Source organism: Rhinopithecus roxellana, chromosome 17, assembly GCF_007565055.1.
Source record: "Rhinopithecus roxellana isolate Shanxi Qingling chromosome 17, ASM756505v1, whole genome shotgun sequence".
Taxonomy (NCBI): Eukaryota; Metazoa; Chordata; class Mammalia; order Primates; family Cercopithecidae; genus Rhinopithecus; species Rhinopithecus roxellana.
In genome coordinates, this window is record NC_044565.1 from 47,299,570 (window position 1) to 47,323,786 (window position 24,217).

Consider the following 24,217-nt stretch of genomic DNA (forward strand, 5'->3'; position numbering starts at 1 on the left):
CACTCCAACCTGGTGACAGAGCAAGACCGTCTGTAAAACAAACAAACAAAAAGGAACAATATCCTAGTGCCTATTTCTTCCCCACCAAGCTGACAGATGTTGGGGGTGGGGGCCTGGGGTGAAGACAGCCCTTCTCTATCTCAGACACTTAACATGTTGAGAATTTGAAGTGGCTTGAATCTCATACATTTGATTCCTTTGTAGCTGGCTGCTACCAGAAATGGTTCTGATTCAGTTTTTTTTTTGAGACGGAGTCTCGCTCTGTCGCCCAGGCTGGAGTGCAGTGGCCGGATCTCAGCTCACTGCAAGCTCTGCCTCCCGGGTTTACGCCATTCTCCTGCCTCAGCCTCCAGAGTAGCTGGGACTACAGGCGCTCGCCACCTCGCCCGGCTAGTTTTTTGTATTTTTTAGTAGAGACGAGGTTTCACCGTGTTTGCCAGGATGGTCTCGATCTCCTGACCTCGTGATCCGCCCATCTCGGCCTCCCAAAGTGCTGGGATTACAGACTTGAGCCACCACGCCCGGCCTGATTCAGTTTTAAGAACTGTATCCCTGGCCGGGCGTGGTGGCTCATGCCTGTAATCCCAGCACTTTGGGAGGCCAAGGCGGGCGGATCACCTGAGGTCAGGAGTTCGAGACCAGCTTGGCCAACAAGGTGAAACCTCATTTCTACTAAAAATACAAAAATTAGTCGGGTGTGGTAGCAGGCGCCTGTAATTCCAGCTACTCGGGAGGCTGAGGAAGGAGAATTGCTTGAACCCAGGAGGCAGAGGTTGCAGTGAGCTGAGATCGTGCCATTGCACTCCAGCCTGGGGAACAAGAGCAAGACTTCGTCTCAAAAAAAAAAAAAAAAAAAAAAAAAAAAAAAAAAAAAAACTTAGAATAATTCTGAACAAATACAAATTTTTAATTATGAATAAACCGGATTCATCTTCCTCATAGTAATATGGCAATGGAATCTAGACTCTTGAATCAGGAGTAAAAAAATGAAGAAAATCAAATAAATGAATATTAGAGATAGTAAAAGAGCTACCTGAATTTGAGAAATGTATATTTTAAATATATCTACCAAACAACAGTATTTTCAGCATTTTTGGGGAGAAATACCATAAGATGTAAAGAGGTACCCACTTGGTGTAACAGCTATGAGGTCTGCCGAGTGTGAAGCTCCCCTCCTTTGCCTGCATAGGAATTGAGACATCCCATGGTTTCTGGGGCACAGGATCTGCAGGTCATAAGGGCAGGTTTTGAGGAAAATACCCATTTTTGAGTTGAATTTTACTAAAAAGTTAGCATATCCTTTCTGATCTTGAATAAAGTTAAAGCTCCAGATAAAGGGTTTTCTAGGCCAGGCATGGTGCCTCATGCCTGTAATCCCAACACTTTCGGAGGCCAAGGTGGGCGGATCAGTTGAGGCCAGGAGTTCGAGACCAGCCTGGCCAACATGGTAAGACCCGTATCTACTAAAAATACAAAAATTAGCCAGGCATGATGGGGCATACTTATAATCCTAGTTACTTGGGAGGCTGAGGCACAAGAAAAGCTTGAATCTGAGGGCACAGAGACTGCAGTGAGCCAAGATCATGCCACTGCACTCCAGCCTGGGCAACAGAGCAAGACTGTCTCCAAAAAAAAAAAGTTTTCTAAATTTATGTAATTTCTCACTAATATATCTTTAGACTTTTTCCTTGTTTCATACAAAACAGGTGTTTCCACACACTTAGGCTTTCCATTTCACATGATACTTGATGAAAATATCTTTTTATATCACTTTATCCATATAACACTAGTGTTCTAAGAGAATACTGAAAATAGTCCAACTTTCAAATTTTAAGTGCAATAATTAGTATGGTTAATTGACATTTAGGAAGGGCATGTAATGTTCTTAGAAAAAGAACTTTATTTGGAATGTAAGATTTTATTGGGATAATAGTTCTTATGCCTTAAATTACCTTAGTTCAAATAAACTAATGTCAAAGAAAGAATTATGGCTGTTTTTACCAAAATTCACTACAATTTTATGATTACTCTCCAATATAACTTCAAGATGTTGAGGAAAATAAAACAGGCAGTCTCTGAAGTTTTTCCACAGGAACAGCATGCTAACTGCTTCTTTTTTGAGTTATTTTGTGACATTGAATCACCAAAGAAAGGCTTCCTATAGAGTTAACAGAAACTTCTCTTGGGCTGAAGGCTGCTTGTGGTTCCACGTGCAGTTTCTGTGAGAATGGATTCTTGTGTCAGCCATGGGTCACAACTTTCTGTGCACTTTCTGGTGCTGGATTAGGTGGCCGTGCTGGTTGAAGGCACGGCCACACTCCCCGCACTCGTAGGGCTTCTCGCCTGTGTGGATTCGCTGGTGCTGGATGAGCACTGAATACTGGCTGAAGGCCTTCCCACAGCTATTGCATTCATAGGGCTTCTCACCCGTGTGGGTCCTCAAGTGCACAATCAGAGTTGCTTTCAGGCTGAAGGCTTTGCCACATTCTGTGCACTGGAAGGGCTTTTCACCCGTGTGGATTCTCTCATGCTGGATCAGAGACCGGCGTGCACTGAAGGCGTGCCCACATTCACCACACACATAGGGTTTCTCCCCAGTGTGGACTCTCTGGTGCTGGATCAGGTGTGAGTGCTGAACGAAGGCCTTCCCGCATTCGTAGCATGCATAGGGCTTTTCCTCGGTGTGGATCCGCTCGTGATTCATCAGGGTGGACCGGTGGCTGAAGGTCTTCCCACACTCACTGCACTCATAGGGCTTCTCCCCAGTGTGCACGTTGTGGTGCTGAATGAGGACTGAGCGGTCGCTGAAGGCCTTCCCACATTCACTGCACGTGTAGGGCTTCTCCCCGGTGTGGATCCTTTGGTGCTGCAGCAGTGTCCTCTTCACACTGAAGGTTTTCCCACACTCATTGCACCTGTGAGGCTTCTCCCCAGTGTGTACCCTCTGGTGGCTCCGCAGGACAGTGCTATGGTTGAAGGCTTTCCCACACAATGGACACACGTACGGCCTTTCTCCCGTGTGGATCCGCTGGTGCTGAATGAGATGTGAGAGCTGAGTGAAGGCTTTCCGACACTCGAGACATTCGTGAGGCTTCTCTCCCGTATGTATCTTGTGATGCTGAGCAAGATCTGAGCTCACTCTAAAGGCTTTTCCACACTCATTACACTCATAGGGCTTCTCACCTGTGTGAATTCTCCTGTGTTTACTAAGGACTGAGCTCTGGCTGAAGGCCTTCCCACACACACTGCACACATAGGGTTTCTCTCCAGTGTGGATACGCTGATGCTGCAGGAGGTGAGAACTCCGGCCAAAGCACTTCCCACACTCAACACACATGTAGGGCCTCTCTCCACATGGCACTGCCTGGTGTGGAGTGAGTGGCATGCTTTGGCTTAAGCCCTGAACTTCACGGTGGTCAACAGAGTTTGGACTCAGACAGAAGCTTCGCTTTGTTTCATTATTTTCTTGATCAATCCTCCCCAAGGGTGTTTTCCCCAGAATCACTGTTTCCTCTGAAATTAATGGCTTCGGACTCAAGTCTGTACTTTGACTCTCTCCCTTGGTTTCACATTCTGAAAGAACAAATCCAAAATGAAAATGTTAATGCTACTCAAAACTGAAGAGCTAGTGCAACACTGAAACTGGCCTTGCTGATGAAGGTGCAAAATCCCTCAATGCACACGTCTGTGTGAGCTAGAGAGGAACAGAACCACCATAACTGTGTCAAACAACTAGAAATCTGAAGATAATGTTTCCAAACAGGAATGTGCCAAGGCTAATTGTGAGGTTTAAGAGAAAGGTGCAAACTCCAGTTTGAGGTCACACCCCTGCGTGGAGTCCACAGAACAGCAGGGCAATAGCCCAGTGGTGCCTGAGCCCTGCCCTCCCAGGGGTCCTCATGTGGACAGAGCTGAAATGCAGGCCGACACAACGTGGGTGCCCTGTGGGGCAGACAGCAGCACTTGGGCAGGCAGGGAGAGGTGTAAGTTATGAGCAAGTTGGGGGGTGCCATCTGGAGGCCAATAGACATTGTACATGAGGTAGGGGTGGTGGTGCTGTTACCTCTTTGTGGAAAAGAATTTCTCTTTTTTTTTTGAGACGGAGCCTTGCTCTGTTATCCAGGCTGGAGTGCGGTGGTGCCATCACGGCTCACTGCAACCCCCACCTCTCGGGTTCAAGCGATTCTTGTGTCTGAGCCTTCTGAGTAACTGGGATTATAGACGCACGCCACCATGCCTGGCTAATTTTTGTATTTTTAGTAGAGATGGGGTTTTGCCGTGTTGGCCAGACTGGTCTTGAACTCTTGACCTCAAGTGATTCACCCACCTCAGTCTCCCAAAGTACTGGGATTACAGGTGTGAACCACTGGGCCTGCCATGTGGAAGATACTTTCATGTGCACCATGCAATGGTAGGAGGAGGGGAGGGAAGGACAAGACTGAAGGTGCAGAGGGACATAATGGGAATCTGCTGCCAACTTTAGGCCACAGATGAGGCCTTCAGGAGCAGCAGCACAGATGGCGGGAAAGGCTGGAGTGGAGACCCTTCTGGGAGCAGGTCGAGTGCTCTGCAGGCTGATTGTGTGTGAGTGGGTGGGAGGTAAGAGGTGCTGAGGACAACAGTGATTTTTTTGTTTTTTAGAGGAGTCTCGCTCTGTCACCCAAGCTGGAGTGCAGTGGCTGCTATCATAGCTCACTGCAGCCTCAAGCTCCTGGGGGGCTCAAATGATCCTCCTGCCTTTGCCTCCCAAAGTGCCGGGATTACAGGCTTGAGCCATTGTGCCTGGCTCTAAACATTATTTTGTTTTATTTAGTTATGCACGTTTCTGAGCTTTCTATAATTTCATGGAGCACAGTCTTCTGGAACTTGTTTTCCCATCAGCATTATGTTTTTGAGATATATCATGTTGTTGTACAGCAGTTATTCAATCATTTTCACTGCAGTATTTTCCATTAGGTTAAAATACCATAGTTTGTTTATGTCTATTCTGTTTATGAACATAATTCTTTTTTTTTTTGAGACAGAGTCTCACTCTGTCACCCAGGCTGGAGTGCAATGGCATGATCTCAGCTCACTGCAACCTCTGCCTCCTGGGTTGAAGTGATTCTCCTGCCTCAGCCTCCCTGGTGGCTGGGATTACAGGCACATGCCACCACGGCCAGCTAATTTTTTTGTATCTTTAGTAGAGACAGGGTTTCACCATGTTGGCCAGGATGGTCTCAAACTCCTGACGTTGTGATGCACCCGCCTTGGCCTCCCAAAGTGCTGGGATTACAGGCATGAGCCACGGCACCCAGTCCTGAATTATTTTCAAATTTTTTTTAAATCATGAAGCATGCTTCTGTGAAGGTTCTCCTATGTTTCCTGGTGCTTACACACAAATGCCCTTGCTGTATACATATGCAAGAGTGGGAAGTGGTAAACAGAGGAATTCATGTTTTCAATTTCAGGTTTTTTTTTTTTTTTTCCCTTCAGTTTATCTCCATTCTCTCAGGATGTGATGTTTTCAATTTCATTGGACAATGCCATACTTTTCCAAAGTGGCTATGTTAATTTATATCCCTATTAGCTGCCCTACATCCTCACCCACATGTGATATTGTCAGATCTTTCCATTTTTTCCATTCTGAAGGTGTAACATCGTGTCACAGTGGTTCTGATTTCCACTTTACTGATGAATAATGAGGCTGAGCAGTTTTCTTGTTTATTGGCCCTTTGGTTTTCCTAATCTACGCAGAAACTTGTGCCTACTTTTCTTTTTGAGTATTTGTGTCTTTTTATTCTATTCAGAGGAATTTATTTATTAAGTGTATTGACAAATTCAAACAGTGAGAATTTAAGTTTTTTTAATTAAAAAATTTAAATTCACTATCTTCAGTTTAATTTTTTTGAGATGGAGTTTCAGTCTTATTGCCCAGGCTGGAGTGCAATGGTGTGATCTCAGCTCACTGCAACCTCCGCCTCCCAGGTTCAAGCGATTCTCCTGCCTCAGCCTCCCGAGGAGCTAGGATTACAGGCATGCACCACCACGCCCAGATAATTTTTTGTATTTTTAGTAGAGATGGGGTTTCACCATGTTGGCCAGCCTGGTTTCGAACTCCTGACCTCAGGTGATCCATCCGCCTTGGCCTCTCGAAGTGCTGGGATTACAGGCGTGAGCTACCGCCCCCAGCCCAGTTTAATACAATTTTTAACATTTAACACATTTTTAACAATTTACTCTTGAGTAAAGAAAGTTACTCTGTGTGGGTTTTTTTGAGACAGGGTCTCACTCTGTCACCCAGGCTGGAGTGCAGTGGTGTGATCACGGCTCACTGCAACCTCCACCTCCTGGGCTCAAGCCATCCTCCTGTCTCAGCCTCCATGTGGCTGGGATTACAGGAATGCACCACCATGTCTGGCTAATTTTTAAATTTTATTTTGTAGTGTGGGGTCTCAGTATCTTGCCTAGGCTGGCTACATGTTTTTTAAACTGATAGAAGTTTTAGTTCTTTCTTTCTTTAATGTATAAGCCTCATCTTCACAGAATAAAAGCCTATAGGCTAAAGAAATAGTTACTCATTTACACGGAAAAGTATTATTTCTATTGTCTGAAGTTTCACCAGGTGTGGTGGCTCATGTCTGTAATCCCAGCACTTTGGGAGGGCAAGGCGGCAGGATCACTTGAGGCCAGAAGTTCAAGACCAGCTTGTGCAACATGGTGAAACCCCATCTCTACAAAAATTAGCTGGGTATGGTGGTCTACACCTGCGGTTATAGCTACTCTCAGGAAGCTGAAGTGGGAGGAATGCTTGAGCCCAGGAGGTTGAAACTGTGATGAGTCATGATTATGCCACTGTACTCCAGCCTGGGCAACAGAGTGACAGCCTGTCTAAAAAAAAAAAAAGGTTCCTGAATGGGTGGCTTCTGACCTGATGACAAGATGGGCAAGATGCCTTTAATAATGAAACATAGGCCAGGCACAGTGGCTCATGCCTGTAATCCCAGCATGTTGGGAGGCTGAGGCAGGAGGATTGCTTGAGCCCAGGAGTTTGAGACCAGCTTGGGCAACATAGCAAGACCCTGTCTCTACAATGTACTCCAGCCTGAAACACACACACACACACACACACACTAAACTAACTGTATAAGAGATTACTTGCTCAATCATCCATGGCACGAAAGCATCATATGACTGTCTGTGAGACAGACTCAAGTTGCTGTGAAGGTCAAACTTGCCTGCACCTTGCATCCATACTCTGCAGAAGCTGGACTTCAGCCAAGAGTCACTTGCTTTTAGAATGATGGTTTCAGTTGTTGTTTTAAGTATAAAGTAGGGAAGTATGTTTTAAGCATGACAAAAAAAGGAAAAAAAGTGATTTCACAGATATAAATTTTTAATTATAAAAACCCAGTAATCTCTCTAGGCTTACTATGGCTCACAAGAAAAGGAAAAATGTTTTAAATATTAAAAAACACAAAAAGCCCCTCCCTGGTGTTTTGTAGCAATTGTGTGAGTTGTTTAACACGCTTCATAGCACCCTGAGTAGCCTCTACATTCTTGTAGAACATGAGCATTAACACCTTCAGAGATTGTACTGAATTAAAAAGATCAGGTATACACTTACCCCATGGACAAGATAAACTGTCTTGTGTACAGGCTGTAGCGTGGTCACATTTGAGGTTGTCTGGAAAAAAAACAGCAAGTTGAAGTGACAACAAAATACTCCCTTCAAGAGTGGAAAATCCTGGCCGGGCACAGTGGCTCACATCTGTAATCCCAGCACTTTGGGAGGCCGAGGCGAGTGGATCACTTGAGGTCAGAAGTTCGAGACCAGCCTGGCCAACATATAGTGAAATCCCATCTCTACTAAAAAATACAAAAATTAGCTGGACGTGGGATGTGGTGGTGCATGTCTGTAGTCCCAGCTACTAGGGAAGTTGAGGCAGGAGAATCGCTTGAACCCCGGAGGCAAAGAGGTTGCAGTGAGCTGAGATCTCACCACTGCACTCCAGCCTGGGGGACAGAGCAAGACTCCATCTCTCAAAAAACAAAAACAAAAACAAAAACAAAAAAGAGTGGCAAATCCTTCCATTGCTATTAGAACATGTAATTTACTGAGTTATAAACAGCAGAGGCAGGGCTGGGCAGGTGCACACACTTACCATCCTGAGGAACTGCCAGGACAAGACAAAGGCATATTCCACTCCTCACCTGCTCTGATGCCAGCGGCAGTAATCCAGGTTGTGGCAGGTGGCTTCTGCTTCTATGCACATCAGTAATCTAAAACTCACTCAGTCCCACTGTCCTCTGTGGCCTGTGCCAGAGGTGAGGTGACCAGGTGCTTCTGTGAAAAAACTTCTCATCTCCAACCAGCCATGCTCCCAGAGAATTTCACAGTCTCTGTGGTATCAAATTCAAAGGGCACTCAAAGGGAGTTTAAGCTCTCCATCAGGTGAGTACATAGCTGGACACGAGAGAGCCCAGGACTGGTTTGGCAGTGGCGGCAAAATGCCCTCCTGTGTTTTCTTGCCTCCTACAGCTGCAGTCAGCAAGCAGAAGTTCTATGCAAGATTTCCAAGACATGATGATGTGTCTTCTTGTTCACAGTCACTTGGAAAATTAAATTCCTCTAGGGCTGGCATGTACCTTGTTCCTCTGAGGATATCTGATTTTGCAGGCCAGGAAGAGGTAGACTGTAACACCTGGTGCCCTATCTACATAAAGCTACTTTAGAAATGAGGAGGAGCTTTCAAGGGGAAAACCACCACATCTGAAACACCGAAGCTGATCAGCCAGCAGAGGTGTTGCCCGAACTGTCCCTGCTCACCCTGAGTGGGGCACACTATGGCAGGACAGGCTGATGGAGGTTTTCCTAAGACTCAGACATCACCTTACTGAAGTCAGAGGTTCTTTGCCTTAAGCAACCACAAACACGAACTTCAGGGTTGGATCTATGCACCATCTTTCCTTTTATAATTTTTTCCATCTAAAGGTCTTGTACATCTTTTGTTAGATTAATTCTTGGATACTTTATATTCCTGATGCTATTATAAATGTTATCTTTTAAAATATTACACCTTTGCTGGTTGCTGACAAATATAAATAAAACATTTTTGGCCAGGTGCAGTGGCTCATGCCTGTAATACCAGCACTTTGGGAGGCTGAGGCAGGTGGATCACCTGAGGTCAGAAGTTCGAGACTAGCCTGGCCAACATGGTGAAATCCTGTCTCTACTAAAACTACAAAAATTAGCTGGGCATGGTGGCATGGACCTGTAATACCAGCTATTCAAGAAGCTGAGGCAAAAGAATTGCTTGAACCGGCCAGGCGCGGTGGCTCATGCCTGTAATCCTAGCACTTTGGGAGGCCGAGATGGGTGGATCACGAGGTCAGGAGATCAAGACCATCCTAGCTAACACGGTGAAACCCCATCTCTACTAAAAATACAAAAAAAAAAAAAAAAAAAAAAAAATTAGTTGGGCGTGGTGGCGGGCGCCTGTAGTCCCAGCTTCTTGGGAAGCTGAGGCAGGAGAATGGCATAAACCTGGGAGGTGGCGGAGCTTGCAGTGAGCGGAGATTGCACCACTGCACTCCAGCCTGGGCGACAGAGCAAGACTCCATCTCAAAAAAAAAAAATAAAGAAAAAAAGCTGGGTGTGGTGGCGGGCACCTACTCAGGAGGCTGAGGCAGGAGAATGGTGTGAACCCAGGAGGTGGAGCTTGCAGTGAGCCAACATTGCGCCACTGCACTCCAGCCTCGGCGAGAGTGAGACTCTGTCTCAAAAAAAAAAACCAAACCGCAGAATTGCTTGAACCTGGGCAGCAGAGTTTGCAGTAAGCCGAGACTCGTGCCACTGCACTCCAGACTGGGTGACAGAGCAAGACTGTCTCAAAAAAAAAAAAAAAAAAAAAAAAAATTTGTATCCAGCAAAACTGGTAATTTCCCTTGTGAAATTTTAATCAATCATTTTCCAGGCTGACAATCACATAAACTGCAAACAATGCTTTTTTCTTTCCAATTCTTATAGCTTTGATTTTGCCTTATTTTTTATTTTTATTTCTTTTTTGAAACAGAGTCTCACTCTGTCACCCAGGCTGGAGTTCAGTAGCGCAATCTCAGCTCACTGCAACCTCCGCCTCCCGGGTGCACACCATTCTCCTGCCTCAGCCTCCCGAGTAGCTGGGACTACAGGCGCCCGCCACCACGCCCAGCTAATTTTTTTCTATTTTTAGTAGAGACGGGGTTTCACCGTGTTAGCCAGGATGGTCTCAATCTCCTGACCTTGTGATCCGCTCACCTCGGCCTCCCAAAGTGCTGGGATTACAGGCGTGAGCCACCGCGCCCGGCCGGTTTTGCCTTATTTCATACATGGGATGCCCAGTACAGTGTTATATGGACATGGGGATGGCGGGCTCCTTTGTCTTGTTCTTGAGATGAACCTGTGTGTTTTCAGCACTTCACCTTGAGTGTTAGGTTGAGACACTTCCTTTCCACATTTAGGATGCTTTGTTCTTTTCTAAATCACCAGGTAACTCTCAAAACCTGAATGTCCTATTAGGAGCAAATCTGGCTAACCAGTCCAGGGACAGAATCACTGCAGCCACGCCCTAACTTCCTCTACATGGCTCTGCACATCAGCTTGTTGAAATTCACTGCTCTGCTCACTTCCCACCACTGACTGCCACCTGATTCAGCAACCCCCAGTCCAGACTCCTTTGCCAGACAAGGCCAGATAAGGTTTTACCCCAGGTGGAAGCCACTCCAATCAGCGGCTCAGTATGAACTAGCTCCACAGCTTTGCTCAGGACCTGTTTAGCCCTCGTGAGGGAGGGGCCAGCTCTCCTCACTCACCTGAGTAGTCACTCCACAGGCCCTGGCTCTTCTTAGTCCCCTTCCTGTCCAAGACCCAGGGATCTTCCCCTCGTTCCAGCTGGGAGATTATGTCAGGCTTGGATCCTGGAAGTCCTGCTCGTGGGGAGGGAAGTCTTTGTTTATACAATATTTACAGAGCCCCCTCCCCCTGCCCAAGCCACTTGTGGGGACATGAAAATGGACAGGACTGACCTTCTGCTGGAGCTGAACACCCAGAGAGGTGATGAGAGCAAACCTCCAGGACCAGCCTGCCCCAGGCCCCGTACCCTGAGAAGCCCCCACCCCAGTCTAATACACAGATACACAGACAAGGCCTGCTAAGGGGGCTTACCCAATGAGACTACATTCCCATAGGTTTCCATCATCACATTTCTGTAGAGGCCTCTCTGAGCAGGACACAGGCGGTCCCATTCATCCTGGGAGAGGAGCACAGCCACATCCTCGAAGGTCAACTTGGCCTGGAATGACAGGGGCTGCTGCAGGTAAGACCAAATCCTGACCTCTGTGATGGGGAGTGGGTGCATGTGACATGAGCAGTGGCAATGCGGGGAGGGGCTCTGTGAGCTGAGGTGGGTACTGGGAAGGGGCCACAGAGTTCAGGGGATGCAGTTGGCAATGTGGGGGAGGGGCTCTGTGAGCTGAGGTGGGTACTGGGAAGGGGCCACAGAGTTCAGGGGATGCAGTGATGCTCTGGCTCTCTCAGGAGCTCTATGGGGCACAGAAGGAACCACAGGGCTCTGGCTGGGGGCACTGCATAAGCATTGGGGACAGTTTACCTGGGGTCCTGCCGGCACTGGCAAGAGCCTGGCTGCTGCCATCACCTGGTCTCCTGGGGCCTCTGAGGATCACAGAAATTGAAGGAGCCTCTGGGGCTGAGGAAGAGGAGGGGGCAAATGAGGGGCATGGTCTTGAGACCCTAACTTCCTGGGGGGCCCTCAGGGGATCCCTGGGCCTCAGAGTCAGTGAGGGGCACACTGAGGTCAGGTGCAAGGAGCTGCTACTTTTGCAGCCTTGGTCTGCCTTGCCTCCCCCGTGAACTCTGACCCTATGGTTCAGGAGCCTGTCCAGGCCCTGAACACACAGTTTCTGGGTCTGCCCAGCCAGTACTGGGCTCTCTGAACACCAGGTGCAAGGCACTTGCTGCACCCTGGTCCCGGCCCATGGTCCTGCCATACACAAGGATACCAGCTCACCAAGGCCCTGTGTGTTCTATACCTGAGGCACTCACACAAGTACCAGACTGTCCCCAAGTCATGTGGGGGATACAGGCATCAGGCCAAGCTGCTTCCCCAAACACCCTCCCAATTAAGAAAGCCTTGGCCACCAGGGTGACAATAAGACTCCCCTCACCCCACGCTTAGGCAGCCCTGGTGCTCCAGTGTGGCACCAGGTTCAACCAGGTATTCAAAGGGGAGGCATGAGAAGTGGTCAGTTCTGGACAAACTGAGTCAACAGTGGCCCAGGGATCTGGTCTGAGCAGCTGAAGGAAAACTTGTCATCAAGTGAGAAAGGGATGCTTGGGGTAGTGGGGCCTGTGCTGGAACGTAACACGACAAGGTAAGCAAGGGTATCTGACACACACCCAAATGGCTGGGAAAAAGGGGGAGTGCGGGCAAGAGCTTTCCTGACACATTTGGTCCTGTACAGGATAGGGTTCACAGTCCTTTGGAGCATCAAAGTCTGTGACAGGGACACAGAAACCAAGCAGGTGACCAAAGGTGGGAGATCACTCCAGAAAAACGTGGTATAAGAAAGCAACCAACCCCCTCACATGCTTGCCTCAGATGGGCACCACAACAAACAGGGTGCTTTAAGAGTGACAAAATCGGTGTCAGGGCTGCCCGGAAGAAAGGGCCTGGGGGCAGAAGTCAAGGGATATCATAATTCCATTGTCTATAAAACATCAGATACAGGCAGGCATGGTGGCTCATACCTGTAATCTCAGCACTTTGGGAGGGCGAGGCGGGTAGATCACCTGTCAGGAGTTTGAGACCAGCCTGGCCAACAGGGTGAAACCCCGTCTCTACTAAAAATACAAAAATCAGGCCGGGCGCAGTGGCTCACGCCTGTAATTCCAGCACATTGGGAGGCTGAGGCAGACGGATCATCCGAGGTTGGGAGTTCAAGACCAGCCATGACCAACATGGGGAAACCCCGTCTCTACTAGAAACACAAAATTAGCCAGGCGTGATGGTGCATGCCTGTAGTCCCAGCTACTCGGGACGCTGAGGCAGGAGAACTGCTTGAACCTGGGAGGCGGAGGTTGCGATGAGCCAAGATCATGCCATTGCACTTCAGCCTGGGCAACAAGAGCAAAACTCCATCTCAAAAAAAAAAAAAAAAGGCTGGGCGCGGTGGCTCAAGCCTGTAATCCCAGCACTTTGGGAGGCCGAGACGGGTGGATCACAAGGTCAGGAGATCGAGACCATCCTGGCTAACACAGTGAAACCCCGTCTCTACTAAAAAAATACAAAAAACTAGCCGGGAGAGGTGGCGGGCGCCTATAGTCCCAGCTACTCGGGAGGCTGAGGCAGGAGAATGGCGTGAACCCGAAAGGCGGAGCTTGCAGTGAGCTGAGATCTGGCCACTGCACTCCAGTTTGGGCGACAGAGCCAGACTCCGTCTCAAAAAAAAAAAAAAAAAAAAAAAATCAGCTGGGTGTGGTGGTGCATGCCTGTAATCCCAGCTACTCAGGAGGCTAAGGCAGGAGAATCACTTGAACCCAGGAGGCGGAGGTTGCAGTGAGCTGAGATTGTGCCACTGCACTCCAGCCCGGGCAACAGAGTGAGACCCTGTCTCAAAGCAAAACAACAAACACACATCAGATATATGTATATATTTGCATAGACAACTTTCAGGAAGATACACAATCAACTAACTGCTTGCCTCTGAAGAACAGGACAGGGAAACATGGATGGAGAGAGGCTGACTCTCAACCCTCCCCTGTGCTGCTGTTCTCCAAAAATGCCCACTCCCTCCAAATGTGTGTGTGTGTGCACATTTCTGTGTAAGTGCAATGCAATTCTAATTAGAATTCCAACAGAAGTCTTTTAAAGGAATGACTAAAACTACTTGAGAATTCATAAGAAGAATGGATGCTAGAGAATAGGAAAGAACAGGGGGTAGGGCCTGCCCTGCCAGGAATCAGAGCCAAGGGTGGGTAGGAAGGCACTGTAATTAAACCAGCAGGTTGTCGATAGAGGAACAGATGAGGCCAGATAGGTATGTGGGAAGTTGGAAGATAACAAAAATGGTACATTTTAGTTCAGCAGGAAATCAGTGGTTCCTTTAGTAACTTGTGTGTACCCAGATGGGATACATTAATAACCAATTTTTTTTGTTTGTTTGTTTTGAGACAGAGTTTCACTCTTGTTGCCCAGGCTGGAGTGCAGGGCGAGAACGTGGCTCACCACAACCTCCATCTCCTGGGTTCAAGTGATTCTCCTGTCTCAGCCTCTCGAGTAGCTGGGATTACAGGCATGTGCCACCATGCCCGGCTAATTGTTTTTGTATTTTTTTTTTTTTTTTTTTTTGAGACGGAGTCTCGCTCTGTTGCCCAGGCTGGAGTGCAGTGGCCAGATCTCAGCTCACTGCAAGCTCCGCCTCCCGGGTTTACGCCATTCTCCTGCCTCAGCCTCCCGAGTAGCTGGGACTACAGGCGCCTGCCACCTCGCCCGGCTAGTTTTTTGTATTTTTTAGTAGAGACGGGGTTTCACCGTGTTAGCCAGGATGGTCTCGATCTCCTGACCTTGTGATCCCCCCGTCTCGGCCTCCCAAAGTGCTGGGATTACAGGCTTGAGCCACCACGCCCGGCCTGTATTTTTTTTTTTTTTTGAGACAGAGTCTCACTCTGTTGCCCAGGCTGGAGTGCAGTGGTGTGATCTTGGCTCACTGCCAGCTCCGCCTCCTGGGTTCACGCCATTCTCCTGCCTCAGCCTCCCGAGTAGCTGGGACTACAGGCACCCGCCACCATGCCCGGCTATTTTTTGTATTTTCAGTAGAGACAGGGTTTCCCCATGTTGGTCAGGCTGGTCTCGAACTCCTGACCTCAGGTGATCCGCCCGCCTTGGCCTCCCAAAGTGCTGGGATTACAGGCGTGAGCCACCATGTGCAGTCACCAATTTTTTTTTTTTTGAGACGAAGTCTTGCTCTGTCACACAGGCTGGGGTACAACGGCGCCATCATGGCTCACTGCAACCTCCGCCTCCCAGGTTCAAGCAATTATCCTGCCTCAGCTTCCCGAGTACCTGGGATTACAAGCACCCACCACCATGCCCAGCTAATTTTTTTTTATATTTTTAGTAGAGACGGGGTTTCACCATCTTGGTCAGGCTGGTCTTGAACTCCTGACCTCAGGTGATCCACCTGCCTCGGCCTCCCAAAGTGCTGGGATTACAGGCATGAGCCACTGCGCCCAGCCCAACAGTAACCAATTTTGGATTAAGACGAAGACCAAGTGTGATCATTAACAGTGGCCTCATGTGCTCCTGGTCCCCCTGTCTGACATCTGCCTATCCTCAAGGGCAGAAGTGCCTTCTCTCCTACCACACCCTGACCCTTTCCATGGGTCACCCACCAGCGCACAGATCTGCCATTTTTTTATTTTGAAACAGAATCTCGCTCCGTTGCCCAGGCTGGAGTGCAGTGGTATGATCTCGACTCAGTGCAACCTCCGTTTCGCAGGCTCAAGCGATCCTCCTACCTTAGTCTCCTGAGTAGCTGGGACAACAGGCACCTGCCTCCATGCCCGGCTAATTTTTGTACTTTTTGTAGAGACGAGGTTTCACCATGTTGCCCAGGCTGGTCTCGAACCCCTGAGCTCAAGTGATCTGCCCCTCTCAGCCTCCCAAAGTGCTGGAATTACAGGCGTGAGTCACTGCACCTGGCCCTGCACATGAATTTGACCTTTGGTGAATGCACAGCTCTAGTCCCCTGGAAACCTGGCAGAGGTGGGTGGTCATTCTCTCTACGGCCCAACCACACCTGGGCTGGGACTCAATGATGAACAACCACAGGAAGTACATTCAGGGCCTCCTGAGCAGGTCTTGCAGCCAGTTCTCCCGACACAGGAGGTGTGGCTTGTATGACCACGAGGCTTTTGACTAGGCTAACTCCTCCTTCTACCTGCATCTTGTGTTTATGCACCCGAGTACTCCCTGGATGGCTGCTGAATGATGCTGGCCAGCTTTTCCATGAACCTGTTGCTAGGCATGGTTGTCCTGTGAGTCTGAAAAGTCAGTTGAGTCCAGTAGCTCTTTTGGTACACTTGAGCTGGTGATCCCCCGTCCCTCTGACTCAACATTTCAATATGGGTGTCTCATAGCATCTCAGACATTTAATATTCCAAACCGAGCACCTCCTCTACCACCATTTCTGCGCCCAGCTTGGTCTGTGAACCTGTACATAAGCCTCCTTCCTTCTTCACTCTCACATTTCTAATTCACCTTCCAAGCACATCCAGAACCTGACCATGTTGCCCATCTCACCCTCCCTGCCCCATGACAACCACCCCTAGATGTTCAGCAGCTCTCAGCACAGTCTGCCAGCCAAGCCCCTCCATCTACCTTCCTGTGAGAACATAGTGACTGTCCTCTGCTCCAAGGTCCTCCCAGGACCCCACTGGCTCCTCTGGGCATGCCCCAAACTTTGTGATTTTCCTCAGAGCCCTGCAGCCCTTTACCCCTTGGCCTGTGCTCCCCATCCATCTCTTAGAGACCTCTGCCCACCCACTGCAGCAGCCCTGGCCCCACCCAGCTCTCACCCTATCCCTTTCTCCTGCACCAGCAGACCAAGAAGCAGGCCCAACAGAGTAATCAGTGGTCGACTGTTTTTTTTTTTTTTTTTTAATTACTTCTAGGCTAATGCTTAAAAATTGCCAGGCAATGTACTTTTTAAAACTTTTAATTAATTTCTTAGAGACAGGGTCTCACTTTGTAGTCCAGGCTGGAGTACAGTGGCTTAATCACAGCTCAATGCAGCCTCCAACTCCTGGGCTCCAGGTGATCCTCCCACTTCAGCCTCCCAAGTAGCCAGAATTACAGGTCGCACCACTACGCCTGGATAATTTAATTTTTTTTGGTAGAGACGAGGTCTTGTTATGTTGCCCAGACTAGTCTTGAACTCCTGGGCTCAAGGGATCCTCCCTCCTTGGCCTCTGAAAGTGTCAAGATTACAGGCCTGAGCCACCACACCCAGCCTGTTTGTTGAACAAATGAATGAAGAGCAATGAGCTCACACTTTATGCCATTTGTAATAGCAAGTACGGAGTCAACACTTGCCACTGGCAGGCGTGGGAAAGTGGAGTTTCTCATACTCTTAAGAAGGCTACCTAGCAGTATTTCGGCAAATCAGACTGGCTCTTGGATAGTAGGTACCTTATAAGAATGGATGTGGGTGAGGGTGCAGATTCAAGGATGTTGCTGAGGCAAATGCTATGTTGGTCCTTCCACATACAAGTTACATACCTGCTAAAGAGGAAGATGTATGCTGTGTCAGGTCGCCAGATGGGTGAGTGAAAATGCAGCATGGGGTCAGCATGCAGGGGACAATCTCATTTTGTAAACTATGACCCCGAGCCCATGAAGGGTATGTGTGTCACAAGGACCTGGGACTGGTTCACCTGCCTCACTTGGGCCAGCTGCACTGAGGCCCCACCTGTAAATCCAGGAGATGACACACTCCTCTGAAGGCCTGGAGATCACGTGGTTGGTGAGAGGAGAGTGCTAAGAACAGGCTTGGCTCAGAGGAGGATGCTGCTGGATAAGGTGTTATTATCTATTTGATTAAATTAACACACAGAGGAAAAACTCCAAAGGACAATACCAGGCTGTCAACAAGTGTGCGGCAAGGAGAAGTGAAAGGGAAAGACTGCCACCTGGGGTGAGTCTCAGAAAAGCATAAACACGAAATGCAGTATCAGGTCTCTATTGAAAGATGACCTTCACATATTGCTAATTAAAAAAAAAAAAATCGGCCGGGCGCAGTGGCTAATACCTGTAATCCCAGCACTTTGGGAGGCCACAGGAGTTTGAGACCAGCCTGGCCAACATAGTGAAACCCCGTCTCTAATAAAAATACAAAAAAATTAGCCAGGCGTGGTGGCAGGCGCCTGTAACCCCAGCTACTCGGGAGGCTGAGGCAAGAGAATTGCTTGAACTTGGGAGGCAGAGGTTGCATTCAACCGAGATTGTGCCACAGCACTCCAGCCTGCGTGACAGAGTGAGACTCTATATCCAAAAAAAAAAAAAAAAAATCACAAAGTCTGATTGTATTCTGGTAATAAATGAACAAAAATGGCTGGGCATGGTGACTCATACCTACAATCCTAGTACTTTGGGAGGCCAAAGTGGGAGAATTGCCTGAGTTCAGGAGTTCAAGACCACCCTGGACAATACAGTGAGACCCCGTCTCTACAAAAAATTTTTAAATATTAGCTAGTCTGTAGACCCAGGTACTCTGGAGGCTGAGATGGGAAGACTGCTTGAGCCCAGGAGGTCAAGACTGCAGTAAGCTGTGACTGCACCACTACACTCCACCCTGGGCAACAGAATGAATCCCTGTCTCAATAACTAACTAAATATTTAAAAATATATACAATATACATTTTAAAACTGGTATTAACTAGTTTAATTTTTTTCCTTATACTATGGCAGATAAAAGGTTTCAGTTTCCTGGAACAAGCCTGAAACCAGGCCAGGCAAACACCATGGGCCTCAACCTAAACCTTGCATACTCAAGCAGGAAAACGTAAGAGCTGTCTGGGGTGACAGAAACTGGCTTTTAACAACACACTCCATCCACACTTCGCGGGATTCTGAGGTCCAACTCCAGGCTTTGCTCCATGAGAACACACTTCAGGCAGGGAGAGAGCGTGATGTGGACCGTTTTTAAAAATTAAAAGACAGGCTCATGACGAGTCCTCTATAGATGCCAGGCTCCAAGGCCAGGGGCTGGGACAGGCTGGAAATCACCGCCATCGAATACTGGAAGTGGAATTTGAGGACCCCCCTCTTGAGGCCATGCCAACAGCTAACAAATGGGCAATATAAAGAACACCCACTCAGGGCACTGGCTGAGCAACGATCCCACCCACCCACTGGTCACAAAGGTGGCAGCATGAAGAGTTATCAAACTCAGGAATTTCAATTTTGAAAATTTTCCTAAGGAATAATCCAAAACAAAAACAATAGATCAATGTTGTTAACAGCAACTGGCTTTCCAGTTTTCTTTAGGTGATCGAAAGCCACATCGCAGTGAGACACTCCTATCACTCTTTTTGGAACTCCTGACTGTCTTGATGTGACAAAGCAGTATGCCTGTCATTCCAGAGGACCCTGAACATGGTGACACACTGGGACAGGCAGATTTGGAGTCTCCTGGTCTGGGGTGAGCTGCCAGGATCTCCTCCAGAGCCACTGCCTTCTCTTGCTTCTCATCATCCTTACTCCCTGGACTTCCTGCTAACAAGCACTGCTCCCTCTTCATCACCAAGGAGCCCCTACCCCCAGGGTGAAAGCACTTTCAAGAGAGGCAGCTTCTGAGTCACCTGTGAGCACAAGGCAAAACACTGCTAAACTTAACCTAATCTAAACTAACTAACCTAAACTAACCCTAACCTGCAACCTTTCCAGAATTAATGATCAGAAATATGTATCCAAATTGATAGCTTTCTCACTGAGCACAGTGGCTCATGCCTGTAATGCCAGCACTTTGGGAGGCCAGGGTGGGTGGATCACCTGAGGTCAGGAGTTCAAGACCAGCCTGGGTGACATGGTGAAACACCGTCTCTGCTAAAAATACAAAAATCAGCCGGGTGTGGTGGCACGTGCCTGTAATTCCAGCTCCTCCAGAGGCTGAGGCATGAGAATTGCTTGAACCCGGGAGGTGGAATTTGCAGTGAGCCGAGATCCCACCATTGCACCCCAGCCTGAGCAACAGAGCGAGACTCCATCTCAAAAGATGAAAAGCAAATAAACAAACAAAACAAAAAACAACCAAAATGATAGCTTATATACCAGTAACACCTAGTCAGAAAATATGAAGGGAAAAAAATCTATTCAACAAATAGCAACAAGAAACAAGATTAAACCTTAGAAATGCACAGGATCCCTATAAAGAAAGCTGTAAAACATCAAGGAAACACTTGAGGACACTGATCTGGGAAAACATTTTTTGGGTAAGACCTCAAAAGCACAGAAACAAAAGCAAACTAGACAAATGGAATTACATCAACTAAAAAGCTTCTGTACAGGAAAGGAAACAATCAGCAGAGTGAAGAGACAACATACAGAATGGGAGAAAATATTTACAAACTGTCCATCCAATAAGGGATGAATAACCAGAATGCAGAAGGGAGTCAAACAATTCAACAGAAAGCAACAACTAATCTGATTTAAAAACACATAAATGGGCCAGGCGCGGTGGCTCAAGCCTGTAATCCCAGCACTTTGGGAGGCCGAGACGGGGGGATCACGAGGTCAGGAGATCGAGACCATCCTGGCTAACACGGTGAAACCCCGTCTCTACTAAAAAATACGAAAAACTAGCCGGGCGAGGTGGCGGGCGCCTGTAGTCCCAGCTACTCGGGAGGCTGAGGCAGGAGAATGGCGTCAACCCCAGAGGCGGAGCTTTCAGTGAGCTGAGATTGCGCCACTGCACTCCAGCCTGGGCAACAGAGCGAGACTCCATCTCAAAAAAAAAAAAAACAAAACAAACAAAAAAAAAAACACGTAAATGATCTGAATAATTTATCAAAAAAAGACAATATGTATGGCCAACAGGCATATGAGAAAAATTAAAAATAGATCCACTATGTGACCCAGCAATTCCACTGCTTGGTATATACCCAAAAGAAAGGAAGTTAGTATATCAAAAAGATATCTGAACATACATGTTGACTGCGGCACTATTCACAATAGCTAAGATATGGAATCAACCAAAATGTACATCAAATAAATGGATACAGAAAATGTGGTATATGTACACAATGGAATATGATTCAGCTATAAAAATAATCAAATTATGTTATTTGCAGCAACAGGGATGGAACTGGAGGTCATTATGTTAATTGAAACACGCCAGGTACAGAAAGACAAATACTGCATGTTTTCACTTGTATGTGTGAGTTTAAAAAGCTGGTCTCATGGAGGTAGAGGGTAGAATGATGGTTACCAGAGGATGGGAAGGGTGGGGCTGGGGGGAGGTGAACATAGGTAAATTAATGACTACAAACATACAGTCAGATATAATGAGTAAGTTCCAGTGTTTGATACCACGGTAAGGTGACTGTAGTTACTAATTTATTGTATATTTCAAAACAACCAGAAGAAGATATGTGAAATGCTTCCAACACAAAAAATGATGTTTGAGGTGACATATCCTAATTACCCTGATTTGATCATTATACATTGTATGCTATCCTTGTATCAAAATATCACATGTACCCCATAAATATGTATAATTATTATATTCAATAAAAAAGAACTTTAAAATACAGGTATATTTTTATTATTTTATGTGAAAAGGGCCGTTCTAAGCAAAATACCAAAAGCAGAAAGCAGAGATCCAGAGATCCACAGCTTATAAATCAAAATCGTATGCGCATCAAAGCTACCAAACTCCAAAAATGGACCTAAAGGCATGCAACAATTTAGTATATGACAAAAGTGGTTTTTCAAATCAATGGAAAGATCAATAGTATTAGAATGCCTATGATTTAGGGGAAAAAACGAAGCTGGAGTCCACGCTCACCCCACAAGAAAATATAAATTCCAGACGTATCCAACATTTTACAAGTACCACAGAAAAACAAGAGTTTATTTTAAAAATAATCTTGGAGTGGGGAAAGCCATTTAAAACACAGCACAAAGCCCCAAATGCCTTAAGGCAAACTATCTGACTCTTAAAAATTTAAAATTTTCTATTTTGAAAAAGCCCAAACCAGAACCAAACACCATAATCAGAGTCAAAAGACAAATTGAGAAGTATCTTTTCAACACACATGGAAAAAAATATGAGCTGGTAAATCACAAAGTAATACAAATGGCTAAAACACAAATGAAGGGGTTTCAACCTCACCAATAAACGAAAAACGTTGACCTGGCAGGAATGCAGTGACCTGTCAAGCGCACAGGACCAGAGCCGCGGACGGGGCGGAAATGTCAGTGGCAATCTCCCACCGTTACCCACTTGGGAGAGTCCACCGGACAGAGAAACCTACGTCCAGAAGACAGTTAGGAACTGAAAAATCCACGCGCACCGACCCGGCGGAGGACGAGCGGAGCGCCCCCTGCCGCCCCGGTGTTAGTCCAAACGACAGCAGCTTCCCTTTGATGACAGAAAAAAGGGTGTGCGCGCGTGCCTAGAGCGCTAACGGCATCCGAAACTGTTCACAGTTCCTGCCTCTTCATGCACTGGCAGAGAGTTGGGGGGTGACATATTTTTCTGACATGCCTGCATTACAAGTATTGCATATTATTTTCAATTTTAAAATTAAGCCAATAAACAACAAGGAAAATATTTGCTGTGTTGCAAAGAGTTGGGCTCATTCATTAAAACAGGGCTCTGACAAAGTAACAGAAAAGACAGCATCGACAGCAAAACGGGGAGAGGATAAGACACCCGGCAAGCAGCACACTCGAAAGCAGCTCGTTTTCGTCTTGAAGCGGGAAGACTTTTTACAGCTAAATAAAGTGGTCCTCCCGGTGCGCCGCCGGGGTCTTCATGGGGCTCCTCAGGTTGTGCATAAAACAGAAAAAACCTCCATTTGTGTATTTTGGGGAAGCTCCCCACCCCTTTCCGGGCCCATCCCAAGGGACACGAGACCCCCAGGAGCGCGGCCAGAAGAGCGGCCCGGGGGTCCAGACTGCGCCCCTAGGACTCCGGCCAACCTGGCCCGAGGCACGGCGCCGGTAGAAAGCGCGCGGGAGGGCCCGAGGGGGAGCAACGCCGGAGATCTGAGGAGATCCAAGGTGGGAGGGACGCCGGGGCTCTGAGGGGGCCCACGGGGGGAGGGGCGCGGAAGGGACCGAGGCCGTCCGAGACGGGCGGGGGCGCGGGAGTGCCCGATGGGGTCCAAGGCCGGGCGAGGGGAAGGGTGGGAACCCCGAACCGGGGAGAGGGCGCGGTCTTGGCCCTGGGGAGGAGGCCGCCGCGCGTCCCTGAGGGGAGGGGACCAGCGTAAACGGAAGGGGCAGTGCGTGCTCGCGGGGAAGAGTCCACGATTCGTATGGAGGACGCGCCGGCTCGGGTGTCCGTGATGGGAGAGGGTCCTGGCCGGCGCCGACAGGCGGCCCCCACTCACCGTCCACGCCGCAGCTTCACGCGCGAAGGAGCGGCATCCCACAGCACCCTCAGACAAAGGGCTGCCCCGCCCCGTCTGCGCAGCCGCCAATCCCTGGGGGCTCCTGCCCCTTAGTTCCCGCCCCCACAGCCGCGTTCGCCAATCCTGGAGGGCAACGCATGTTTACGTCACTTTACCCGCCTCCCCGCCCGAAGCCTCCCTCGGTGACCGACTGCAGGGAGCTCTCAGGCGCCACCGAGAGCCAGGCCTCCGCGATCCCTAGAGGGGCAGAACTGCTCTGGGCAATGGGCCCGGCCGGCACCGCGGCCGCACTTCCGGGCGCGTAGGCTACAGCCCCCCCTTCGAGCCTTACCCGCTCGCAGTCCCGGTTCCCGAGTTCTTGCCGCCGTCGCCCTGTCGGGGACACCCCTGCCTGCCCCGCAGCCCCTCCTCGATTTGCGCTGGCTTCGGCCGTCCTGGAACTCGAGCTCGTTCCCCCCTCCAAGCCTTTGCCCTTGCGGTCCCTGCTGCTGGGAACGACCTTGCCCTCAGCCGCCTGGCTGGTCCCTGCGCCGCTGCAGTGCGAATGTCGCCTCCTCAGGGGCCCTTTCTCTTCCTTCGTTGCAACACTGAAGTCCTCTTGTTTGATGACTTGCGTGAGGTTATTCCGCCCACTTAGGAGGCTGAGCGCTGCGAGGTCGGAGGCGCAGCCTCACTTCGCTGTGCCCGGCGCGGCGTGGTCCCGGCAGGGGGCGACACTGAACAGCGACTGCCTCCGTCGCCCACTCGGCCCTGGTGTTTGCTTTTTGGTGTGTTGACACCGCGCACCTGGGGGAGAGGGGCGGGCCACACCCGCGTGGAGGCTCCGGCACAGCCCAGGACCTGACGGCCGGCGGCAGGGCGGGTGGGGCTGGTTTGGAGCGGTGCCAGGGGAGGGGAAGGCCGGCGCACTTTCCGCTGGCCTCACTCCCGAAGGCCAGGTCCGCGTCGTCCATCGGGCGCGTGGCCAGGCCCAGACTCTCAAGCGGCTTCTCCACAGGGCGGGGCTGGGGGCTGCTGGGGGCGGCGGGGAAGGCTTAAGGT

The 24,217-nt window shown here is 48.8% G+C and overlaps 1 protein-coding gene and 1 long non-coding RNA gene across 5 annotated transcripts in view; one reads left to right on the forward strand and one right to left on the reverse strand.

Moving 5' to 3' along the window:
* Positions 1 to 19,615, forward strand: part of LOC115894209 — a 45,347-nt gene extending 25,732 nt beyond the window's left edge. The window contains exons 3-4 of the long non-coding RNA XR_004054229.1: positions 11,209 to 11,336; positions 18,507 to 19,615. This is a non-coding gene — a long non-coding RNA (uncharacterized LOC115894209). The remainder of the gene's footprint in view (positions 1 to 11,208; positions 11,337 to 18,506) is intronic.
* On the reverse strand, positions 1,634 to 23,926 carry ZNF250 (zinc finger protein 250). Of its 4 annotated transcripts, none has more exons than XM_010375177.2 (6): positions 23,508 to 23,926; positions 11,631 to 11,726; positions 11,186 to 11,312; positions 10,834 to 10,947; positions 7,607 to 7,666; positions 1,634 to 3,573 (listed from the first exon to the last, which is right to left on the reverse strand). In XM_010375177.2, exons 2-6 carry the CDS (start codon positions 11,670 to 11,672, stop codon positions 2,252 to 2,254), a joined length of 1,665 nt encoding a protein of 554 aa, XP_010373479.1. In that variant the 5' UTR covers positions 11,673 to 11,726; positions 23,508 to 23,926; the 3' UTR covers positions 1,634 to 2,251. The 4 variants fall into 4 exon arrangements, with proteins under 4 accessions (XP_010373479.1, XP_030776488.1, XP_030776487.1 ...); XM_030920628.1 differs by having other exon boundaries at positions 11,186 to 11,327; positions 23,508 to 23,868; XM_030920627.1 differs by lacking the exon at positions 23,508 to 23,926 and adding an exon at positions 23,156 to 23,391 and having other exon boundaries at positions 11,186 to 11,327.
* Between the last annotated feature and the right edge of the window lie 291 nt (positions 23,927 to 24,217).